Genomic DNA, 26,343 nt, shown 5'->3' with positions numbered 1-26,343 from the left:
AACTGGTGTCCTGAAAACAGTCTTCACTAAACAACTTAAGTCTGAAACTACACTGGAAGAACACAATATTGCTGTTAAAGAAGCTCTTCCCTCAAACACACACCAGATGTATTAATTTCTGTTACTACTCAAAAATACATGCGGTATAATAGCACTGTGATGGTTTTATTCACGATCATGACAACACACAAACCTGTAATAAAGAATCTGTGGAATTTGTCCTCGTGTTTGGTTTGTACCATTACTGCTCAGACTACATGTACTAAAAGTAAATGTTACACCATCTGGACACTGAACTGTGGTCATTCCTCCATCTCCATTGGCAGTCCGGCTTCCATAATTCCTCAAACGAACTGCGTATTTCACATTTTCCTTAAAAAGGAGAGCCAAAACCAGTATGCAGTATAAAACGAATATATAAGTTAGGCTTTGTGGTATTATGAAAGCTATTATTTTACTTTTAAGATAGTAGTATTTATATATATTATATTTATATTACTTTATTATATAATATTAATATATGTTACAATACTGGAGAGTCTGAGAAGTCCTTCAAAGCGCTTGACAAATGAAATTAATTGAAAAAGATCCTGCATTTAACAAAAGCCAAAGCTGTTCCGTGTTCCCCAACTATGGGCCATGACTTGAGTAAAATATTACTTGTAATTATTTGAAGAGTGACCAGGTACCCATAAAAATTAGCTACCAAACTGCATACAAAAAAGTTGCACATTCAACAATATTCTATTATAAAAATTAAGATTGCGTTTCTTCTTGCTGCTGGGATTTGACATTTTCAGTTACAGGGTGAAACTGAAAATTTATAAAGCAATCACATCAAGAGTAATTTGTAAATGTGCACACAAAAAAACCCCAATTTTCGTTGAACATTCTGATTTTTGTTCTCTAAAGAGGCCATATGAAACCAAAAGATGCACACTTATTTACCTTCAGTGGCACAACTTTGTCAAGTCTGATTTCAGCTATGTCACTGGGAGAATCATCGGTGGTGTAAGTTCCTTTAACCAACTCTAAAGACGTCCATCTATGAGAATGAGTCGAATCTCCAGTATGGTCACTCTGATTCAAAGAAACAAACTCACTTTAATGCATTTATAACGTAAACACATGATACATTCATGTAATTGCGCAAGTTTTCTTGTATAAACTGTTACACACAGCATTATAAATAACATAAAGCTGAAAAACCTGATCAGAGACAACAGTAAAGGCTTTCTGCTAAAAAGGAAGTTACTGTGCAGAGAGGTCAATTTCCCATAGCAACCTATGCTTGCCCTTTGGAAGAGAGAAGTACAGGCAGTTGAAGTGAACAACTGGGTATAAAAGAGCAGAGGTTTTCCTTCCTTACAAGAATACACAATACAGTTTTTTTCTAAGAGAGTACTTCAACAACACATGAAACACCTGTAGCTACAGCCTGACCGTGATGGTAGGCTACCCCTTTTCTTCGATTTTTGGTTGGAAATGTTTTAACTTGGTCTCCTTTAATTCTTAATTTCTATCACAGTTTGCAGAGAGATAACAGGTACTAATTTATATTTAGCTCCAGGAAGTAAAAGCCTACTATAGTTCAAATGCTATTTGTAGTCAAGTAAGATTTCAAGACCATAACCAAGATAAAGACCCTACTAGATACGGTATGTAGCTTGCAGTACCATAAAAATCACCACCACAAGCAAACCAAAAAAACCTACTACCAGTGCACTGTTTTACTGGTAGCCTAGACTACAAGACTATTACAATATTACATTGAAAAAGATATTATGAAAAACTCTGAGGTTACTTTTGTTCAGATTATTTTCTCAGATGCAGTACTTACATCATCAACTAATACCTCCAGCTCATACTCATGAATTCCTCCTCCACCATAAACAGAAAATCCTACTACAATTACACCAGGTTTGTCAACGGAGAAACATATTGCATCAGGGGATCCGTTCCCAGTATTCCAGCTTCTTCCCTGACTTGTTTTAGTGAATCGGTTTGGAGTGGATTTGACAGAATGGAGAGAGTTCAGCCCATCAACCTGTAGAAAGTTAAACACAAGCACCAGAAAAAGTTAACTGCTAAATGTTAGACAACTTTAAGAAAGCAAAGTTAAGTGAGTTAAATTACCTGATTTTCAACTGGGTAAATTTTAAAATGTAACTGATAAAACAGAAGATGCCACTACCGGGGCTTCTATTCAATATCGACTAAAAAGAAAAAAATATATAATTTCTGCTAATTGGGAATCAAATAGGAATAATTAGGAATCTGATTCCTAATCTTTTCAAGTATCTAAATATATATATCTTACAGGGTGAATTAGCACAAAATACAGCTTAACTGTGCTTCAAGAAGAGTTAGGTATTTCTGTCTTAGATAAGGTCAAGATTAAGAGAGGGCAGCTACACATCTCACGTAATAGTAAAAGCTTCTTTAATCAAGATGTTATCAAAAGCTCGTTTCTTTCTGTGAAAGAAGTCTGCTGATAGTACAGAGACAGTGACATCCCCTTTAACAAAATAAAATAAATTCCCATCATTTAACAACATTATAGCCTCATTAAGGGTACTTATGTGTGATTATGACCCTCTGGATTTTAAGAATTGAACATCACTCTCAATTTCGGATACAAAGCAAATAAACGGGAAAAAGTCTAATGATATAGACAAATACAATACACATTATATTGAATATGAAAAGGAAGATATGTGTAAGGAGTATCTCTACATATAAAGGAGGAAGACACAATGCATAAAGAAAACATTATAAATTCTGACCCATAATCAAAAGCAGACAGGATTAGAACACACGGGGCATCCATGATACCATGAAAGGCACAGAGATGCTCAGGTATGCAGCACTGCCTCCAGTGAACACCGAACAAATGTATTTTGAGTGTATACGTGCAGAGACAAGCATGCAAAAAGAGAAACACTCAAAAAGAAAATTGCCATTTTGTAATCAATGTGCAGTATTCTGCAGCCATAATGAAGTAGCTAATTATCAACAGTACTTTCTTAATTCAGTGAATACATGCTCTTCAATTTATGTTAAACATCTGAAAGCTACTGAGAACTGAGAATTCCAGCATCTGTGACAAATATTCACAACTACAGAATTCCTGCCACAGCCTGTATCACATTCATAATATACTTGTTCTGAAAGACTTCTAGTAATGATTTTATAGAAGCTTTACCTCCGATCCTAATGCCGATGCTGTGAGCTCACTCACAATACTAGCAAGCAACCCACAAGTATTGGAAACCAGATGTGAAGAGAAAAGTTCATTTTCTCTTCTAAGGCTGTTCCGTACTGGTAAAACAACAATGACCAACATCTTTTCCAGCACTTCCCGGAAGCTTGTCATCCCTGAAACATTTTCTTCACTCTGCATTATGAAGAGAAAAATAACAAATGACATTGTTCTTATTTAAATTAAAAACTTAAAACATTACCTTGACTTTCACATATTATCAGCATTAGGTAACTGAAAAATCCATGACTTCTTATAAACAAGAAATGCCTAGAGGGTAAAAAAAAAATATCAAAAATTCTCAAAGCTATCACAGCACGTATTTGTCAAAAAACTGATTAATATTGTCATTTCCAGAATAAGGTGGTGTTGACTTTGTTTATTGCATTGGAAAGATATATAGGCGTCCTTCTTTGGAGAGAGCTTTTCTTATAGCCCTCCTTGACATAATATCTATAAAGCATATGGTAGAATACAACTGATATATAGCTACCTATGGAACTCTTCATATGTCTAAAAAGAAACCAAGAAGCTTCTCGGCTTTAACGTTAGTGAAGAGAACCTTCTGTGCAAACAGGTAAGATAAAATCAGCAGTGGACGCTTATAAAAACAGTCCTTATTTTACTGAATGAAGACTGTGAAACAAATCTAAGCTTAGGCATCTGCTCTGCCTTCTACCTAGAAGTGACATCCACTGTTTTTCAAAAGTTGTCCATACTGAAAGTCATTCCCAGTAAGGAAAAATAAAATCAGCTCTAGTGATGGAAATGGAAATCAAAGGTTTCTCCCTCTCACCATTTTGTCTCCCAAAAATATCCAAGTACTGAACCAACAGGGAAGACAATCAGGTCAAGCAAACCTGTACAGATACCTGCACGGAACTCCTATTTAGCAGTTAAGAGGCAGCTGTACCCAAGACAGAAATATTACCTTTGCATTTAATAGTTTTTGGTGATTTTTTTTTTGTCCTCATTAATTTGTGTAGGTGGTTTCTAAGTCTGTGAAATATTTTAGCATGATAATGGCTTACATTTGTATGTTCCACAGCTTAACTGTGTATTTTACGAAGAACAGCAATCTTTTGAACTTACCTATTGCTAGGTAAGGTCTCTGGTTGATTTAAACTTTTGGTATTGGAAGACTCCACAATTATCCTTATTTACCTTTCATGCACCATTCGTAATTTCTAAGATCTTACCCCTCTTGTCTTCTAAAGTGAAGAACACTATTAAGTAGTCCCGTATCTTTGATTATCACCTTTACCCTTTTCATTCCTGTAAAATCTATTCTGGAATAACAGAACTGAAAAAATGTAGCATTTGAGAGTCCTTGAGTAGGAAACTGTCTAATAACCTTTGATAGAACTATATGAAATGGACTTCCCTTGTCTGCTTTTTGATGCCTTTTAAAAATTCCAGTTTGAGACATGACTTTTTATTACCAAAACTGTATTGACTCTCCCTCAAACCACTGAATCTATCCACACATTTATTCTTGGTATCACATGAAAAAGCTGAAAATCTCTTGCAGAAAACACTATGCAACAGAAGACAACTCTAAACTATATCCTGCCAATTTAATATTCCAAAATAAATAATAATAATTTTTGCTCAGACATTCTCCAAACAAGAAATAATTGGAATATTTCAGATCGAAAGATGAAAATTGGATAAAATAATAAGTTACTGAAACAAGCCTTGTAGAAAGAAAACACTCAGACAAATTCAGCTACATCCTTACACAGCTAAAACTTCAACTTACATAACTAAAACTTCAATGTACATTACTTTTTGTTGCAAAGTAAAAAAAGTTGTGAAATTTTTAGAATATATTCTAACCTGACTAAGTTTTTCCATGTGTGCAACCAAAAGAGGGAAACGATGGGCCAGAGCAGAGTCATTCTCAGTGCTGACTTGTTTGACCATTGATCGCAGCAATGCCTCTCCATCATAAGCAATCGGAAAGATAGAGGTCAGTTTTACTGAAGTATGGCAGAGAGCAGACATAACAGCAGCAAGAAGCCGGCTACTGGAGGTTTTGAAGTTTGCTTCCTGGATGTCCTAAAAGCATGAAAGTAAATTAATAGAACAGCACTCTTGCATTCAAAGTAAATGAAGGAGAAACTACTTTTGAAAGGAGCTTTCCAGTTTTATAGTAATTATAATTTAGATAAAGAGTTTCATATACTGTTAGTTTTCCTGTGAATTTTACATGATCTTCTCTCATGAGCTGCCATTCAGATCTTTCAAATTGGAGTAATTACAATTTGTCAGCTGACATGTTGTAAAATAATAAACCAATTTAAAATTACTTTTGAAATTACGGCACCCTTTGAAGACAAAGCACTTATAATTAATCAAACAATTTAATTAGAATAATGTATTAAATAACTGATTCTTCCTTGAATTTTTATATGCTAAATGAATTTGCATGCAGAGAAGCAGATTGCTTACATCTCACTGCAATCAATGCAAGCAAGCAACTACACTGTTTAGATGTGGGATGCTCATTCACACACAATAAGCAAGATACTTAGAAGAAAGTTGTTGATCATAGAATAACATTGCCAGCTTCTCACATACTGTGCTGGATCAGAGCACTGCTGGAATATTTAATAATGAGAAATTACTCAAGTATTAGTTGAGTATATAAACTGCCACATGTATGCTCCTAAGCAATCTGCAGCAGGAGTAGTCACATAAAAGGCATGGCCGCAACACTGAAAAAGCCATTGATGACAGTTACCAGCACTACAAGTTTTCTTTACTGTCCCAGAGAGAATCTTACTGCTAAGGGAAACAGAAGTTCCTAGGCTCTTGTTGAACTTGGACACTTTAAAAAAAAAAACAAAAACAAAACAAAACCCCAACAACACAAAAACCCCAAACAAAATCCAATTATAAAAAAACCCAACAAACCAAACCACGTCAGAATTCAAGTTGCAAACCAGAATAAAAGGAATAAAGGTTTTAAATACCACTTGGCTTCTCTTTAAACAAAAGGCAATCTACGTTGTAATATTTACTTGTGCCATTTTAATGTACCTGATCCAAACAATTCAGCAAGTCACAAAGACACGCCCACTGGAGAGCCGGTGTTGGATAAAATGAATGAAAGCAAGCTGTGAATGTATTATGGCATTCCTGAAGAACAGCTTCTAAAAGACTAAGGGGCTGACTGAGATATCCTTGTGGATCGTTGTCCAACTTCACCATGCAATGATCAACTCCTTCAGATAAAATTTTTCTCAGCAAGGTCCTAGTTTTTCCAATGCAATCTGCTAGTTTGCTTGTTTCTTCTACAACTGCCTTTGCTGTAGCTAGAGTGTTACACAAAGAGGATCGTTAAATATATAATAAATAAAACATTTTCATATAAAAATGCACATTTTACATGCAAATAAAACAACTAGAATTCAGCAACATTGATGAATCCACACTCAGAGAAGCTAATTTCAAAATTAAAACAGCGAAGGGTGTTAAACTACTTCAAAGAAACCTGAACATCAGAAACTTCCAATTTTCCAGTCTTTCATAATATATGCTGCATTTTAATGAGCGTTGTTAAATTACAGGCATGAAAAACTGACACTGCCTTTCAGATTTAAATTTTGCTCACCACCAAAACAGCTACTACATGCAGAAATACGGAAAAAAAAACACTAGAGACAAAATAGGCCAAAATAACTCAACTGTAAAGCCAAACAATAACTTAACTTTAAAACAGACATGAGTTACAGCGTAAACATGAGGTGTTGGATGCTTGGTTGTGCAGATCGTTGCAAATACCTCATTTCTGCCAGCAAGTCTCTTAATTGCTCCAGTAGGCCCATCTGTATAAGCAATTTCATCTTACAGCATTTCCTACATGAATACTTAGACCAAGTTTTCAATGTCCTGTGGATTATTGTATGCTGATAAATACAAAACAAGTGAATTAAGACAAATACCTGATATTGGATATATTTCACAGGTGTAGACCCTCAGCAACCTCAGGCAGCAAGTGCCCACAAAACGCAGCCTTTCTAAATCCAGAAGAGTAGCAGTGTATTGGAATCCTTTAAGTCCACGAAGTTCTTCAACTCCCAGCACCAGTGTTGTCCAGCTCCAGTGAAGAATGCTCAATAAAGATTCAAAGCACTCCTGTTTCAGGGTACAAAGGTCACAGAAGACAGATTTTGTGTTAAAAGCAAGAAGTGAGCTTTCAGCATCGGAGTGAGATTAAAACCAAATAGCCTCTATATCCATGTTTATTATGAAAACGTATTTATGTCTGTATGCATCTACCATACAACACACGAATCCTACTTGCTTGAGAATAAAAATGACCACTGGGAACATAGGGAATACTTCATTGTAATACTATGCTAAAAGCAATTTATAACATGTTATAAGATTACATGCATGAAAGTGTCTCAGTTATTTAAGAACTGATAGCTGTTTGTATTCACCTGTAATACAGATTTTTCAGTAAATTTTACTTGCTTCATCTGCATGTGAATAGTTTAATACCTACTTTTAACAGAATACATTCTTGTCATAACAGTAAAAAAAAGACAGACCTGATAACTCTCTATACAGTTATGATCTGCAGGATCATGGGAACTGTATCACATTTACAGTACTTGAAAGTTCAACAGAAGCACACGACAGTCCACAAGAAATTTGAGGATTTAAAGAGTTTTGTTTGTCCAAAAGTTTGTTTCTACTATTATTAGATGTGGTTGGTAGTTTAATAAAGTTGCACCCCAGAAGGCAAACTACAAGTATTTGGTATTGAATACCTTCAAGCTGCAGGTATACCTTCAGGCTACAACAATCAAGCTGATTGTTCAAAGTTAGTTATAAAATGCCTAACACTCCAGAAGGCCAAAACTCTCCTCTTACCCCAGTTCAGATCTATGGTGAGGGATCACAGCAGCAACATAATGAAGAGGGAGGATACACAGCGAAGTACTACAAGCCATAGGAGTTCATAGCTTAATGCAAATATTTTTAAGCAAATATGTATTAAGAGTAGCTATTAATATGTTGATAACATGATTACTAAAAATGCAAATCATGTAGATAATACATTCCTAGAAGAAATGTGAACAGGAAAAGATTGTCCTGATCATTCCAGAATACTGAAGAAATTAAGAATATATAAATGAGAGAAAGCAAGCTGGTTAAAAAAATTGCACTGAGTGTCCATATGGAGGCAATAACTTAATTGTAATTATCAGCTGAGAATACTGACAGCACACGTAATGCAGTATAAAATATAAACGAGGATGGAACTGAAAAAATCAAATAATCACTTCTTGTAACTGATAAGGAAGGGACTGTACTTCAAAAACAAAGATGGAATTGGTCTTATCCTGCATTATAATATTGCATTTCAACTTAATGCAGTATTCCTCTAAATTTGACTAACCACCTGCTGTTGGCAAAGGACTGCAGACTATCTTCCATTGATAGCTGCAGTTTACTGTGCCTATGAATACTCCTTACCTCAGCTTATCAAAGTTTATTTAAATGCTGTCTGTTCCGCAATGTATATTGGAATGCGTCCAAGAGGAAGATTAATCTCACCAATTAACGACAACGATTTAAAAGCCATGGAAGAGAGCATATAGTAAAGCTCCCTCAAAACTCTGAAAAGACTGCTAATATTAATTCCTTGGCATGGAGTAAGTCTTGTACATTGAATACAACAGTAAATATGAACTCAACCCCACACCACCCCAAATCTCCCCCAGAACTAAGTAGCTTACACATAAAAAGTAAACTAAACCTTGTAAAAAAATACTTTTCTAGGCTCTCATCCTCAGGTCAATACCAAGCTTCGCTTAGATTTAAGTTACACCTGAAATCTTCAGAAAAAGAAAAAAAACCCACAATGTTCTATACACTAGTGCACCTAACTTCTGCTTGATACAGCAAATAGAGAAAATCATTAATTATTTCCGCAGGTACATCTTTCAATTTTCTACATGAGAACGAACTTGCAGGAAACAGAAGATTCCTGATAATACTCACCACAGAGACAGTTCTGGCAAAAGATCTCTTTAAAATATGCACAGGTTCACTGGTTTGCTGCTTTCCTTTGGACGCACTGCCATCACTTGTTGGCAGCCTGGAAGAACAATTTAAGAACTGACTTGAAATCTGCAACAAGTTTTTACTGTTTGTCTTGTTCAAGTGGACAAATGGAAGAAAAGTTTAATTATCAAAAAAATGTTCCATTTCAGCATAATCTCTTCCAGTTCTTAATCATTCTAGACCAGTAATCAAATATCTTGAATTCGTGTCAACTGGCAGAATTGTGACAATTGATAATGAAGTCAAGATCCAATTACATATGAAAATATTACAAGTATTTACTATATTTCTTCATATGACATTAAGACTAGAAATGTTATACCTTAAAGAACACTAGTTTTGTGGAGGTAATATACGCGCAGAGGTAAAAACTACAAGCAGCACCTCTAACTGCAGCACCTTTCCCTTTGTGCCACTCATGGCTCTTTAGCCGTATCCTTCCTTTAGAAGCCCCAAGGCTTGTTTGTCTTTGGCTACAACCATCTCTCCACAGAAATCACCCAAGCACCTAACAGGTTATGCCAGGACTCCACATGCATCAGTCAAAACAAAACCTTCCTCTGGAGAGATAGGGGTCAAGGACACAAAGCTTACCTGCAAAAGTGAGCTGTTCTGATAAGGGACCCTGAAAAGGACATGCTTAGAAAGGACATAGCAAGAGAACTGGTATGAAGAAATTCCAAGTTTCAGAATCAGCATGGGGGCAGGGGGGAAGATATATCTACATAAAATATAAAAATTAGGTCCTGTATATATCAGAGGAAATCTGAAAAAATATATCGGCGATACAGTGAAAGAGTTCTTGCTTTTTAGAACAGCTGCATAACACTTATCATAGGATTAATTTATGGAAACATTGTAAAGCACATCTAATTTTTTTATTTTTAGTTTCTGGGTGCTTGTTTGTTTTATTTTTTTGTGTGTGTTTTTTTCTGGGTTTGATTGTTCAGATACTGATTTCTTTAGCTTAATACAATAATAATTTCATGAAGCATATGCTTACTTTAACAAGGTCTCTGTTTAAAAACACACGTCAGTAAACGGTTCTAAATAGAGGCCAAAATATTACCTGTATAGTAACTGCGGGATCTGTCCTGCATTAACATCTGTACCATTATTTGATTTCTTGGAACTTTTAAACTGAAATACAACACTGAAAGATAAATAATCCAATTATTATTCAAGCAATATTAATCTCTTCTTTCGCATTTAAAAAAAAACACAGAGAAAAAAAAATACCCATCATCTGTAGTAATAGAGGCCTGTCCGTGAGATCCACAATCACTGCTAGGTCCTGACACTCTTGCCCAGGCTACATACCACCAGCCAGCTTGTAGGAGTACTGGCTCATCAAACATCATTGCATACTTCTCTCTGGGAGAATAAATTTTGAAAGAGATATGTGAATTAGTTTTTAGATTTATCTTTAACAAATTACACCCTGCTTATGAAAGAAAATTGAAAATTAATGGAATTAAAGTTATTAATCTCAGGTATCTATTTGTCTTGAGCACTTCTGAAGTATTTCATTGAAAAAATATTGTAGTAATTAAAAAAAAAAATAATTCAGAAGGACATACAAATGCCTAAATCTAACTTGATCTTGCATTTTGAAACCATCAGATATCAAATGCCAAACAGAGTAAGGAGAGATTAAGTTAAATTAACACACAAACCCAATTACATTTAATACCTAATACTGCAAGTAAAGTATTAATTATATTCTTTTGTTTCAGGAAATTCTAGGTAAATTTTTGTAAGTGACAAGAGCTTATAAATAAATTCTTAGGAATTACACAAGAATATTTAAGAAAGTAATAGAATATATATCTATGGTCATTGACACACACGAATTAAACCTAAAAGAACTGGTCACGGATGATTTCAATGTTAAATTATTTCATAAGAATGAACGAAAAAGCAGCTAAAACATGGCTAACCCCATCCATATGCACAAAATCTTTCAAGCAGTAACTGCTTGTATTCTAATGAGCTGAAGCACAATAACCATTCTTTTGGCTACGATAATTTCATATTGCAATAAGTTTAATAACAAGTTGTTGAATGCAAATACCCATTTATGCTCGAAAACATCCTTTCGATAGAATTATTCAAAAGAGCTGCTGTAACATCTTGTTTGTCTTGTCTTCTTGTCGCAGGAATATGGGATTTGACTTTGATTTATACAAAAGCAAGCGTGAGATGATTTTTCCTTCTTTTAATTTAGTACCATAATGTCTTGGCGAAATATTTGGTGTTTTACTACTTTACCCAACACACCTTAAGGTGTGAAGTTTTACATTACTTGCTACAAACTTCTAATAATGTAGATCATCTCTGTTGATATTAAAATTATTTTAAAACGTGTATGAAGAAGGTAAACATAAAGATCAAGAAGTAGGTAGAATTAGGTAAGGAAAACATCTTACCTAGCAGCACAATCATACGCTAAGACATCTGTTTCAGCAAGAAGGTCTCCATCAGTCTCATGGTCTCCCCCATCTGGACCCAATTCAAACAGCTGGTGGAGTCCGAAAAAATGTAAAAAGTTTTAGATATTAGAAACTTCATAATACCACTTTTTCCTGTCTGGCATTCTGGAAAACGGTCTACTGCTATTCTTTCCCCTTCCCAAAAGTAACTGCTAGTTACTATCACTGACAGCAAATTCCCACCTGGAAGTGAGGATTCTGTAATATCATCAGCTTTTAAAAAATAGCAGTTGACAGTGACCTCCCAGCCTTACGCCCAGATATATTCTGAAGTGAAGAAACTCCCTAAATCTTGCAGGCAAGCCAAAGGCAGAGCATCTAAAAAAGGCAAAGCTGCGCAGAATGCGCAGGCTTTCCATCACAGATTGAAACGCACTGAAGATATACTCAAGCTCTCTGGACAGGGACAACTTGACTGTTTAGCAGAGCTAGTCAATAAGTGTCATAAAGAGCTGGTGAATAGGACAAAAGATGATACCTTTTTCAAAAGGACTTGGGTTTCTCAGTCAAAAATCACTTCTACATTTTGATCAGTTTAAAAAAGGACCACAATACATGTCTATGACTTCTCTTGCAAACACCTATTTAATACGCAGTTCACCTCTGGTAGGACTGACAAATCTTATCTTGGCTATAAGCTAATCCTAGACAGCCAGAAACAAATTGAAAAAAATAATACTGGAGTGCTTTCATTGGGTTACTACTTTTAGTATTTAAGCATTAGTCATGCTTTTTTTTTTTGTCAAGTTTCTTGGCTTTCCTCAACCATTTGCAATTCTGAGTCATTGTGTTAATTTAGAATAAAGTACAACTACTTATTTTGGCTCTCCTGTTGTCTTACACAAATTTTACTGCTAAGCATATGCCATCCATTTCCCTAAAACAAACTTTAATACCTACTCACCTGAAAACAGAAAAAAGAAAACTCAATAATCCAGTAAACAACAAGTAACAACAATAACATTCAAAATATAGACATCTAATATAAATCTCAGACAGATACTAGATCCATCCTTAACGATGTCTTTCAGGGAGTTTCTCCAATTCTTATTAAATGCAGGAACAGAAGCTACTTATCAGAAACCAGAACTCTATCATCACACTGTGTGTTTATGTGAGTTTTTATATCCAAAGCAAGGTTTATTTATTCATTTTATATCAGTGCACGTGCTCCAGCCCTAACTGTCCTCACGTTTGGCACAAAGCAGAGTTAAGTACGTTTGGTGTCATTCACTCTCAGTTGAAGAATCTCAGCTGAGCAGCTCTCCAGAGAGCAGTCTGAGAAAGAAGTGCAGGGACGGTGGGAAGCAATGGCCAAGCTGGCACCAAAGGAATTCCAGCTACTGATAAGCACTCTTTTTCTGTTTCTGAGAAGCAGTCCCTCATGTATTCCAACATAGGACATGATTCTAACTTGAAGCCCACAACACCAATTTTCTGCAGGTAGGCCTCTGAGCTTTGTGTAAATAGATCACAGAACCATTCTACCCACTGCCATATCTGCTCAAGACACCTGCAAGACGGCATAGCAGTTAGTGAAGGTAAGAACGGGCCGACCACTGCCAATTAAGAAGAGTAATACTCAGAGCTCTACTTCGCCCATCTTACCTGCATATGGTTCATTACTTCTCGCTGAGAAGCCTTCTTCCGGTTCTACTACTAATGCTTTTAATATACAGTAAAGCAGTCATTCATCACAAAATAAAACTAATCATGGTTTTAGGTGGCATTTCTAAAGTCCTGATTTTGAAACACTATGTTGTTTAAAACAAAACCAAAAAACTTACCTTTATTTTAGCAGTGTATTCACCCCTTCCTCCAAAAAGGCCAAGACCACCTAACAAAATATCCGTATCAGCACAGAAACGGATAGCTTCTACCGAGTGAGCTGAATAACCCCAGCCACCTCCATGACCTGCAGAAAAAAAAAACCAACAAAAATACAGTTAATTTATCTTAGCCTTTTATTCCACAAGCTTGATCAGCTTGTGCTATAAAATTTTACTGTGTACATACTTTCAAATCTGTTAACAACGCTATAGTCTTCTTTAGAATAAACTTTCATTACTGCTTGAGTTTCCTCTTCTGTATTTGCTACGCCCATTTTTAAGTCCTGCATAGCAGCCAAAGTATCAAGACAACCTAAAAGAAAGCAAAACCAAGAACAACTCAAAACTTCTTACTGTTGATTATAATCAGTGAAATGGAAATGAATACTAGTTAAAAAGATCAAAGCAACCTAACTGTTTTGTCCCTAAACTACATATATGCTACTGAATATCATTATAGCTTCCATTAGGTCAGGGGTCACCGCTGTAGAATCTCAAGGTTCATCACTGAAAATTGATTTCTTTTAATTTATTCATTTTCCAGAATAACAGGAAGCCTGATTAAGTCTACTTTGCAACGTTTCCAATGGTAAATAAATTGCCAGCAACATCCGCACTGTTTTTTTTCCTTTTTACATTTCCCTTATTACCAAAAAAAGAGTTAAGTAGTAACTGAATTATGGGCAGATCTGAGAGTCTTCAGAAAAGGCATTTTGTTTCATATACATGGGTACCTAACACACCTTGCTCTGACTCAGACACAAAAAAGTTCTGTTCAAGTTAAAATTTATCAGATCTCTAACACACAACGAAAGGGGCAGGACAAAGAACTGATTGCTCTTCACAATCAGCAAGTGAGCTAAAATAACTTCCAAAGCTGTGCCTTTACGCACTGGGTATGCTGGGGTATGTTGCATATGACCAGTTTATACATGAACACAGTGGGATTATTTTTTGTTCTGGTAGCCTTTTTAAACTACAAAAGGAAATCATATTACTCTTAGTGACCCATTATACAAAACTGCAAAGACTAAATTATAATTTTAGATATTGCATTTACTTTAAAATAAAGAGTTTAAGAGCACTTTTTTCCTGTCTTTTGGAGACCCCAGGTTAACTGAATAATACTGACTTTATTCCGCACACTGTCCAAAAACATAATCTAGAAAGGTCTTTTACTTTATTCTGACCTCTAGTAGCAGGTTCCATCAGAACTCTAAAATCCTCTAGCATCATTAAGATGGCAGAAGATAACTATTTTGATTAAAATTAATGCATATCAGCCAGATCATGCTAAGAGCAATGGTGAAAGATTACAAAGTAAAATTTGAACTCAAAAAAGTCAGAAAGCTGTTAGATTACAATTCAGTTATACATTAAGTGATGGTCCTTTATTTCATCTAAGCTTCTGACTCATCAACTATAAATGTATACCTAGAATGTGCAAAGCTGCATGAGATCTGGTGGTTAGAGCTTTGGAACCTGTTGGTAGAGCAAGTTCTGGACTCAAAATACTACACCGGGATTGCATGTCTGGAGCTGAGGGAAGTCTGGAATCGGCAACTACTGCATTGTAACTCCACAGTTCCCTAGCATTTGGTCGAAACCTAGAGCAAGACAAAACAGAGTAAAAAAAACCTTTCACCTACTAAAATAATACAAAAACCTAACTGATAATTAAATTTGATAAGCTACTTAATGTAAAATGTAGATCTGCTAATACAAACTCTTAAAATTGAACATCATTACACCAAACACATATAAACTTTACTAGCTTAACACACTACCAAATAGAAAGACACAAAAACATTCTTATTGTACGTCAAGTCAAACAGTTGTATTATGGATTTATAAATTTCAGAAAATGTAAAACAATTTTCAATGCCAATAAATATTAAAACAGCATAATCTATTAAGAAGAAAGAAGTAACCAGCAAAGTACTAGATATAATGGCAGATGTGCTCAAAAATGATAAAGATGCCAAGTGAAAGTAAAAGGGTTACTCACCTTCAATTAAGAGTAAAAAGAACTTGAGAATTCCAATGATTTTTGTTTGGGCTTTTTAAAATGGATAACATCACCTTAGGAGTATTTAAGGGATTATACAAAAGGGCAGCATAAATAAGGGAATACAAAGACTTTCTATACTATAGATTAACATGGAGAAAAATAAAATAATAATAATAATAAAAATAAGTCTTTGATATCACTATGTAAAAGGAAGAAACAGTTAGAAGACATAGGCCCATGGAAGTGTTCTGAATAAGCATGAAAAGAATTTTGACTTGGCACACTGTTCTAAAAAATCCAAATGGGGCTAAGGTGGTCTGACAGACAAAGAAATTGTTTTAACTAAAATATTATAAGACACCATATGTATTCAGGATTTCAACGAATTAGCAATGTGCAAGTTGATACACACACACGCGGAAGAATTTATCCACTTGAATTTCACCACTAACTTACAAAGTCAAAGCTGTGAAATCTTAAAAATCCATGTAATCAACTACGCTGTCCCTCTGAACACAGAAACAGCACCCTTCATTTAAATAGGCATGAATAAAAATGCCCAGGAATAATAATATACAAAATATTTCACTACTAATAAGCATATTCATTAACATGTCTCTTCCTTACACTGTTTTGATATTTTCTACTAAACAAGAATGGGATATAACACAGAAATAAATGTGCACAGACTCCAAGAATCCACTCTTCAGTTAAGTATTTAAGATCTAGATTTACATGTATAGTGCCCAAAATTTTGCAAGACAATGTAACACCTCAAACCATGTTTATCCATAATAATATCTTTAACATGTGACTTTGAACTTTCTCAAGCTGAATAACCATTCTGGTGTGTTAAATCAGGTTGAGTGTCATCACCTCCCCTGAAACTTGCTGCTTTCCCATGGCCATCAAAAACTGCATTTTTTGTAAATTGAGTCTTTCAGTGTGCTTTAATCACACTAATAATATCATGACCGAGAGCTTTAAGGGATGTGGGTGCTACTCTTCCTTATTTCAAATCTCAGCATAATTTAAGTAAGAACTGGTAGCTAGCTGATGAGATTCAAACGATCCTGGGGACATGCATAATGCAGGACTACAGCCATCCAAACAACCTCAGAGGTCATAAAAGAACATGCCTAGCAAATATGCATACTCCAGTGTTAAGTGGCTATTAAGTTCTTGAAACTCAATTTTGGATGAACATCCAAAGTAGGATGCAAGCAGCCTATGGACTCAGTGATCTTCTGAAAATATGTTCCTACATGACATTATCTTTCCCAGATGAATGCAGGCTAGCTGGTTCCCCGCTTTATTCTACCTGTAAGCTGCTATTCTTGTTTTGCCTAAGTCTTCAAACAGTTTAAGCATCATCTATCACTTGCACTCAGATGACAGTCCAAATTTCTCTTCCAATTCCTGGCTAACATAGCTTTTAAATCATTATAGAAGAAATCAATGTTATGATTCTGTTTTGGAACAAGGGCTTATGATCTACACCTGCTGAAAGACTCCACTGGAAGCAACCATCCCCAAAGACTGAAATAAATCAACCGTAATTTGAACGTGTATGCCATCTAAGTAATTATCTTTATTTTGACCTCTCGAAGTGTCAGAACTGAAAAAAGTATCATCACTCCATCCCTTCTCCTATTCAAGTCTTAATCACTAATGCCTTAGAGAAGGATGAAGATTTAAGACACAAGGTTGTGGAAGCTGTGTATGGCAAGAAAATCACAATATTCAGTAAAGTGTTAAATAGATGGAGGGAAGTAAGGGAAGAATAAAAAGAGTAAATAGGTGGCAAGGATTGGGGTCCCCCAAACATCATGAGACTGGAATGAGAATGATGCAAAAAAGAAAAGAAATAAAAAAAAAATCAGGCAAGAGAAGATGTTTGTTTGGGGCTTACTTGAACAAATCATCCGAAATCGTGGAAAAAAAAGATAAGTTTTAAAAAAATGTTTCGTCTTCCATGTAGTAGGGAAATGAGCATAATCACATCTCCAGCCTCCCAAAATATTTTTAAAAGGATTTCTATACTATGACTTTAATAGCTATAATCCACACTTGCCTCCAAATAACATCATAGACAGGATCCAGACACACACCAGAACCTTGAAGGTCTTCCTGCTCAGAATCATTGAATGTTTTGCAACTGCCATCTACTTTGTTTATCAGAAGACACTTAAAAGGAGGAGGTTCTGATATTGAAGCTGGTACCAAACCTAGATCAGGGAGCAAAAAGAGCAGAAAATCATGAAGACTCCACTCATTATGTGGCATTTTCTATGCATGAAGCATTAATGTAGTAGGGATGAATAGATATACTGCTACATCAAAAAATAAACCGTAGTAGGATTTAAGTGCAAGAAAAGTTCAGACTTTTACATCCCTGTTTTTCATAAAATTACATTTCTAAAGAATCATCATGTGCAGTATAACTAAAAAGTCAATATATTTTAACTCCCTCCATTCACATTTTTGACTTGCTGCTCTATTGTTTCTGTGACAAAAGCTCTTTTTCTCCAATACTTCTGTAAGTATTTAAAATATTCTAGAAGAGTTCTTGCCTATTATATGCCTGCTTGCAAATATCTCTGATGTAGCAAGCACATGAGAATTAATGAGAGCTTCGTCGATCCGGAGAAAAGTCTGGTCTCCACTCGCTCCAATCCATGTTGCTTTGCGTCCATATTTAGAGCCTATATTAGGCATAGGTGCTGGTTTTGCATTCCAGTAGGGCATATCCAGAATTGGTCTACCAAGCTGACCTTTCTATAGAGAGAATGCAAGAATTAGTAATTAACAGTAAGTCTCAAAGATGAACAAGTTACTTGGATAGTTTCAACATACAAAATTAGTAATCTGGAAGAGATAGCTTACCACAACATTACCTTCAAAAAGCAATGGCTGCTCTAAGTGAAGCGTTACATGTTTAAATACAAGGAACAAGTTATTAACAGATACTGTGCTCCCTATTTAGTTAGGTTTTTGAATGAACTCTTTTTTTTTTAAATGTAATTCAAATTCTCCATGATGGATAACCCTCCTTTCCATCTTCAGAGTCAGATATAAAAGCATTTTTCTCTTTCAGTACTCAATATCCAAGTAACTATAGTGCTAAATAAGGAATGAATTAACGGGAGGTGGGGGGGAATCTACATATCAGGCTCCATCTGCCTCACTCAGGCAAAGCAAATTCACTGCAGGCTAATGAAGTCAAGGCAACTTCTTATTTAAAATTGCAAGAGAGAAGAAACAGATATGTACAGCAAATACCCTCTGTCCAGCATGTTAATCATCTCTCTCTCTACATAACACTGTATGTAAGTAAACTTAGTGAAGACATTTTCAAGAAACATGCTTGCTTTTGAGCTTGTCTTGACTTTATGAGGCTTTCAATAAACTTTCAAGCATTACAATATTAAAACCAGATGCATAGAGCAGGTAGTCTAAATACGGTCTAAATTTTTTTTTTCTTTTAGGAAAAGAAAAAACCTTCAGTCAGCAGACAGGCTTTTAAATCCTATTTCTGAGAGTGATTTTGGTTCTTCAGGGGCTAAGTTTCATGGCAAGTCTACAAAGCTTAAACTTTCATATGTCCAAGTCACTTTTGACAGTAACATGGACACCAAAACTCTTACCTGAAGTGTGAAAAAACCAACAAAATATTACCTAATGGAAGTGCCATCTTGTGTAACACTTAATTCAAAACCTGATTCCCCAATTCTAAAAATTTCAGTCTTCACTTCTGAAGGTTTTTTTTTTGTAAAAATACAGATTTCAAAAGTTCTTCTTTTGAAGAATTTCTCTCCTGCCATGTTCGGCATTACACAGTTTTTAAAGCATGTAAAAATAGCTTAATGTCTATAATCCAGCTTTTGCCAAAAGGCCATTAGTGGGAAAGCATGAACAACAGATGACACTGGAGAGATTACAGTGAGGGGGTATTTGCAAAGATAGGGAGGCATGAAGGCCTGAAGTCAGGACAAAGGGGAACTAAATGATGTTCAAGTGCTTATTCAGTGAATATAAGAATGGATTCCACATGGACACAGCAGAACACGCACCATGTGGATATGGAAGAAGAGTACCAGAGTTATGCTGTGTCACACTGAGCAATAATCTTCCCTCAAGTGTAAGCATAACTTCTGCAACTCATTGCTTTCTACAAAAGAAAGCAGGACATCTATTTTTCCTAACACATGCAGACAGACAGGTAAAAGAATATGCAATAGATACTTATTTGCAATCAAGCTTGCAACAGTAAGACTTTGAGAAAACTGGTGCAACTTATAAAATCATGAGTTTTAAATCACCTTCTTCATTAAAACATAAAAACCACCAAGAATTTCTAGCATCATGCTTTTCTAACCACAACAATAATAGCGGCCACATTTTTAAGTGTAACAGGCACAAAAGACATGCAGAAGTCATGAGTAGTTCTATAAGAGCAAGTATAAGCAAACTGTTTTGAAAGGTCTTTGAACAATATTAACTACTACCTTATTCCCATTAATAAATATTATTATTTCCTTACTGAGAAACTTCCAAATGTGAAAACCTGGCCATCCATTAAGAGAATAGCTGTGTGGTTGCTCCCAGCAGTAACCTGTGTACTAGGACCCGGTAATGCCTGCACCAAAGTGGGACATCCCCTATATCAAAATAAATTAATTTTGTATCAATACGTGTTTATGCAACATTTAACACATACATTAGTATTATAAGGATTTCAATCACTGGGAAATATCTTCACATATTATATGGCATCAGAGTCAAGCAACATCTTACATATTAAATGAACAGAGGTTTGAAAGACTACTGGATATTTAAGTTTATGTCCTCTTGCTGCAGGGAACTAAACCAAGTACCCTCTCTTCGCTCAAATTCAGAAATTAGCATAGAATAAAAATGGTTAGTTTAATATATCATTGTAGGATTACATTAATGTTACTGTAGTTACACTAACATATATGTATATGTATATAAAATATATTGCAGTGTAAATGTAAAAAAATTCTGTAGTGAGGATGCTGGTTAAGCACTAAACCAAACTGTGTGCATCATGAAGCAATCAAAGACTTACACAGTTGGTACCCTAGTAAAACTACCAGAAGCAAAAGAGATGGCCCTCTTGAGATCACTGTCTAGAGAATAATAAAAGAAAGAGAAGGTTTACCCACCTCCATCAGCTTTGTAATGGAGAATAAGGCATTAAAGAACTGCTCTCCATCAAACTCATAGACTCAGGAAAGAAAAAACTGCTCAGAACTGTCTTCCAGAAAGATCTGAGAGTCTAACCCGTGTGCCTCCCAAATACGGACAGGTATAAGAAAATAAACTTCCCATTTGTGTAAAAACAAAGGAAAAAAATCCCGATAGTATGTTCAAGAAGTGAAGAAAGAAAACTTGGAAGTGATGACTTAGAGTAGGCATAGCAGAAAAGATAAAAAGAGAGAAGTTTGAGTTACTAAAACTAACATTTTTATCTCAATCTCAAAGTCAACAGGAGCCTTCAAGAACTGTATTAGACTTTGATTTCCCTAATGAATGTCTCCCTAGACTTCAAATTTATTGTGGACTTAGAAAGACTGTGAACTTAAAGAACAAGTTATTCCCAAAGAACTCTGTTTGGGAACTCTGTCACCAGAGAACAGCAACACTATTTAAACTTACTTTCAAACACACACTTTCAAAGTAGGTTAATCTAAAATAAGAACAGGTTGTCCTATGCTGGAATTAAAAAAAAAAGAGAAAGCTTCAACCCCACAGTTACCTAGTGATTGTTTAGCAGCTGATGTGCAAAATGATGTGCACATTCTGGTTTTGGCTGAATTGAAGGCAAAACAGAAGTCAAGAATGTAGGAGGAAGGACAGACAGCACGTGTTCAGTGGGGAAAGTGAAAGAGTAGGTGGGAAGATGTGAACATACGAAAATGTGGAATAGAGGAATATAGCATGAAGATAGGTTGACGACCTGAAGGAGAGGGAACACAGGTATATTGAAAGAAATTACTCCTTCATGGTGAATGTAGCTTCCAGTGGGTGACTCTAATGGAGATTGAGAGACTGAAGGGTAGCATAAAATTTGGTAAAGGATGCACAACATGACCTTCATAAATTTAGAAGCCTTTGTTAGTCTATAGGCACACGGGTTTGGACACTGGTAAGGTTATACACAGACATACAGGGCAAAGTCTAGCAGCACCAATGATGAAACATCTTAAAAACAGAAGAAACATTACATTTGCCTCCCATTAACTTTAAGGAGGCTCAAAAACACACTGAGGCAGAAACAAAACTTAATTAAGAACTAATCCAAAATCATTCCTGTTAGAGGGAAATATTTTGATCGAAGTTTTTTTTTTCTCCCTCAAAATTGTGATAGCTGCAGGCATGGAATTACCAATCCTATGTTTTTTTTTAAAAAAAAAAAGTGAGAGTTTCATCTATGTGATGCATAAAAGCTAAGCTATTATCACCAAACCTATTATCTTTCTCTTTTGCCAATTGAGTCCATCAGCAACATTATTTGAACGCTGTGTATGTATTCCCTTGGCAGCAGCAGCACAAAACCAGACAAGCAACTAATGTAGAGAGATATGTTATCCTCTTAAATAGCTCTTTCATTCAGATCACGTAGCTTTTGGAATGGTCAACTACAGTAGGAAAAAGCTTAAGACACTTAACTACGCCAAAAAATAAAGTAAAATTACAGAAAAATAGTTTTCGCTTCATAAAAGTATGAAGGATTGGGAAACTACAATAAGCCAGTTTGATGCATATGGAATTTAAAGCCTGTGATACTATTGAGTATTTCTCTATCCCTTTTAAACACAACACAGAAAAGCTTAGCATAGACACATTCAAGTCTGAGAGACTCTGAACAAAGTTTTCACAACCCATGTTTCTCCATTTGAATGGGAGAAAGCAAGAAGTATTCTTCTGGGATGGAGTAGAAGGACACAGCAGTGTCAAACTCACAGATTATTTAGCTTCTGGTTATGACACAGATCAATCACAAAAGACCAACCACACCAACACAGACAGTAACCCGAGATCCCTTGGGAAAATATAAGATTGCTGAATGAAAAGCAGCAGATATGCACACATCAGCTAACTCCAGGTCCTGCAGAAGGTCCAAATGCATTTTGGCTGTCCACACCAAACCCCTCTTCCATCCTGAAGGGTAAGCATTTCTGGGAGCAGACCTGGTCTTTGCAAACTCGTCCTGCATTAACTGTTCGAACAATCGCTGTCCGTGGTACTTATCCAGGCAACAACTGGCTGTCCGGTCTGGCAAGATGTCACTGGGGGCAGCTGACCGTGGTGCTGTAAATTCAGGGTCACCATGGGCTGGTACTACGTAATGGGTAAAAGGAAACCAGTAGTAACTTCTGTCAATTGCAGGCAGAGTTGATTTAAAAAATAAAAGGGGATTTTCAGATTTTAGAGGTAACTGGAAGTTTGGTGAAAAGATGTAAATAAGACCTGCATTGCACCACTGAAGTAAAATAATCAGACAACACACCTAGAAACATGGTCCTGTCAAACAGAGGTGAAACAACACTTTTTTTTTTTCCCCCCTCCTGGAGATACTAACAGTATATAATCTCTACACTTGGTCTTCAAAGACAAGATAGCTGACTGTCCATGGAAGGTCTGCTCAGTTTTCTTCCACGTCATTGTTTAACCTCTGGAAGCAAAATTACATCAGGATTGTCTTACTTCAGTTGTTCCATTTCTGAAGCTTGACTGCCAGATCATGTACTTGCTAATGTACTGCTGAAGTCAACAGTTTGTACACAAAATGCAAGCAAATTTTGAACAATAGTAGAAAGATCCTGGAGTTTTAAGTCCCAGCTTCTTGAGACAAGCATCAGCAATAAACAGGCCTTTGCTTACCTGAATATAAGACATGCTATTTTTCACCAAGACTAGATATCACAAAGCATTTCTTGCTTCCACTGAGTTTCTATCCACCAGCATCTAATTTGAGAATATAAGCAGAGACTGACAAATCCTTCATGTCATGAATAGCTCATCAACATCTGTCACTGGGGATCTTACAGCAGAAAGCCTTTGCAGACTAGTTAGTGGCTCCAGCATACTGACATGGAAAAAATGGCCTCCCAGGAACCAGATCACTTGCATTTTCAAATGGCCATCTATGAATGCCTGAAGTCTTTGCTGGAGAAAAAAATGACACCAGCTTGTGCATATTGCTTGTTCATCCACACCACTGCAGTTCTGTTAATGGTTTATTGAGAACAAAATTGTCCTGTTCATCCGCTGTTTTATTTGCTTGGGTGCACAAAGAAGTCTTAAGTCCTTCTAGGGTATGGAATATGCCCCATTCCTACTGGATCAGGAGGAAGAATTTCTGGTGTTTACCATACTCCAATAGAGACTCCAGAATCCCCTTAGTTAAGCAGAAAGGCATGTCTGGACAGGTGCATAGAATTCAAAACTTAAGCATTTTCAAGACTTTTGAAAATATAGTCTCACTACTAAATCTTTATACTGCAAGACAGAAGTCTCTGAAAGGGTAAGTCATCAATTGCTGCCCAGGAACTTCCATCATTGCTTCATCTGGCAATGAAGATGGTTCTCTCAGATGAAAATGAGAGTTCCTGCATTTTCCCTGACAGGTCTTGTTTCCAGGGGCTCCCAGTATTTAGATATACTAGCTAGGCTGCCTAAATATTACTACTTTTTTTATTCTCCCCTCTGTCTCCCAGAAGCACAGTAGGGTATCAGCTCCTGGATTCAGAAGATGATGGTCTTCCTGAGGTCAATACAGGCAATGTGACACACTGCATGACTGACATACCACTGACCTGGCTGGAGCTGGCCATCTGAGCACCACTGCGTCCCAACTGAGGTGGAACTCTGCATAAGGATTCCCTGTTTCCTTCTCTGAATCCCTTACTGTGAGGACAGAGGACAGATCTCTACTTAAAGCTGGAAAAAGAAGTACATCAATGAGGAAATTATCATTTGAATGATGGTGCTAAACAGCAATATAGTACTATAGCCAGTTCTCATGCACAGGACCTACTCCAAACTTCTTCAAGGCTTTTTTCAGACACTCTCTAGGGTCTGTTGTAGAACGATAAAAAGGCCAGTGCCAAGTCACTTGTACCTCCTCAGCTTCTAGGCCTGGTCAAGCACTACCCTTTGGCACAGGATGTTTCATGTTCTCTTCTAGGATCTCACCTGGAACTACACTTGGTTTCCATCCAGTTTCTGTCTAAATAAGCAACAGATGTAGGGTTTACTGCCTGAAACTCTGACAGGTATAGCAGATAGCTCCGATGCCTTCAGAAAAGCCAAGCGATTTCACTGAAGTTGGAAATAGGAGACAGTAAGTTATCAGTACAAATGCCACTGCTCTTTGTACCTCTTCAGTCTTTAGGATAGAAACTGGCCTTATTCTAGTAGTGGCTTGAATTGCCAGCTAAAGCACTTGTAGCTTGGAACAAGTATCCAAGAATTTCCAGAAACAAAACCAGAGTACTTATCTGTGATATGGCTCTACCATAGGCAGAAACACAGACTGCATTCACCAGTCCAATGCAAACTGAGTAGGTGTAACAATTTAGAGACTACCATTAGGCACAGCAGTCAATACAAAGTAACACTTGCAGTAAACTGTCTTTCTTCCTTCCCTCTCCCCCTTTTGTTTAGTGAATCCAGTGAAAGTTTTAAGATGATGAAGATTTCTTCAGAAACTTGACAAAAGAAATTATTTGCAAGAGATTAGGACGACAGATGTTCAGTAATTTTCATCTCACTGTTACAAGATAAATGACAGAACTGAAGACAGGCCATGGATGCTCCACTCTGTATGCCTCTTACATAAGGATACTGGGCATTACTGGATGTACACGAAGCCTCAATGATTCCTATTACTCAAAATTCCCTGCCTTATATGTTATATGGTATATGCATGTGCCCAAAGAACAACATTATTACATTTCCTTTTATGGCAGGACACTGATTTTTTTTTTTACTTTAGTGAGTAGATAAGATACTAAGGCTAAGATTGAGCTTCACATTAAAGACATCTGTATTGAATTATCTATGCTCTCACTGTAGTCAATGGAGATCAGGATGATAAAGTTTACAGAGCTACTGAGTATACCTAAAGTAGATAAGTAGTGGGTGGTTAGTCAAATAGCTCTCCACACTCTTGACTTCTCTATTTCCATTGACCACAAAGAAAGCACATACCACTCTCAAGCTGACATTCAAAGTAAGTGTCTACAAAATGCAGCTGAGAACCAGGCTTAGTGACTTCATTTTCCAGATTAATAATAAATAAAAACTATATTTTTATAACTGGACTACTGCCAATGGTGTAACAGAGACAGGTTGATCTAGGTTTACAACAACATATGATTTCAATTATTGCACATGTAGTATTTTTCAGAAATAATGAAATCTTAATGAGATTTCAATGTCAATCTCTCATATATGTAGGGAAAATTGAAGAGACAGAAGCATTTCAAACTCACTTATCAAAGCTATGCTAATAACTACGCACAAAAGCCTTCATTACTAAAAAATTACTTACAGAGTACAACAGTATCTATACTTTATCCAGAGGTTACGGGGAATAAGTAAAGAGTAAGAGCTTATCAACTTATTTTGGGC

General features: G+C 36.1%; 1 protein-coding gene across 1 annotated transcript in view; it reads right to left on the bottom strand.

Moving 5' to 3' along the window:
- The window catches only part of MYCBP2 (MYC binding protein 2), a 209,398-nt gene that overhangs the window by 95,852 nt on the left and 87,203 nt on the right, over window positions 1-26,343 (bottom strand). Inside the window, exons 20-37 of the mRNA XM_064447372.1 lie at window positions 22,896-23,046; window positions 20,222-20,339; window positions 18,252-18,456; window positions 17,753-17,906; window positions 15,102-15,274; window positions 13,855-13,980; window positions 13,626-13,753; window positions 11,776-11,867; window positions 10,586-10,720; window positions 10,416-10,499; window positions 9,284-9,380; window positions 7,213-7,405; window positions 6,308-6,582; window positions 5,102-5,323; window positions 3,206-3,397; window positions 1,841-2,047; window positions 949-1,080; window positions 194-372 (exon numbers count right to left, since the gene is read on the bottom strand). Of these exons, the coding sequence (XP_064303442.1) occupies window positions 194-372; window positions 949-1,080; window positions 1,841-2,047; window positions 3,206-3,397; window positions 5,102-5,323; window positions 6,308-6,582; window positions 7,213-7,405; window positions 9,284-9,380; window positions 10,416-10,499; window positions 10,586-10,720; window positions 11,776-11,867; window positions 13,626-13,753; window positions 13,855-13,980; window positions 15,102-15,274; window positions 17,753-17,906; window positions 18,252-18,456; window positions 20,222-20,339; window positions 22,896-23,046 (2,863 nt within the window). The remainder of the gene's footprint in view (window positions 1-193; window positions 373-948; window positions 1,081-1,840; window positions 2,048-3,205; window positions 3,398-5,101; window positions 5,324-6,307; window positions 6,583-7,212; window positions 7,406-9,283; window positions 9,381-10,415; window positions 10,500-10,585; window positions 10,721-11,775; window positions 11,868-13,625; window positions 13,754-13,854; window positions 13,981-15,101; window positions 15,275-17,752; window positions 17,907-18,251; window positions 18,457-20,221; window positions 20,340-22,895; window positions 23,047-26,343) is intronic.

This window comes from Phalacrocorax carbo, chromosome 1 (genome assembly GCF_963921805.1).
Source record: "Phalacrocorax carbo chromosome 1, bPhaCar2.1, whole genome shotgun sequence".
NCBI classification, from domain to species: domain Eukaryota; kingdom Metazoa; phylum Chordata; class Aves; order Suliformes; family Phalacrocoracidae; genus Phalacrocorax; species Phalacrocorax carbo.
This window is presented reverse-complemented; position numbering and strand designations above follow the sequence as displayed.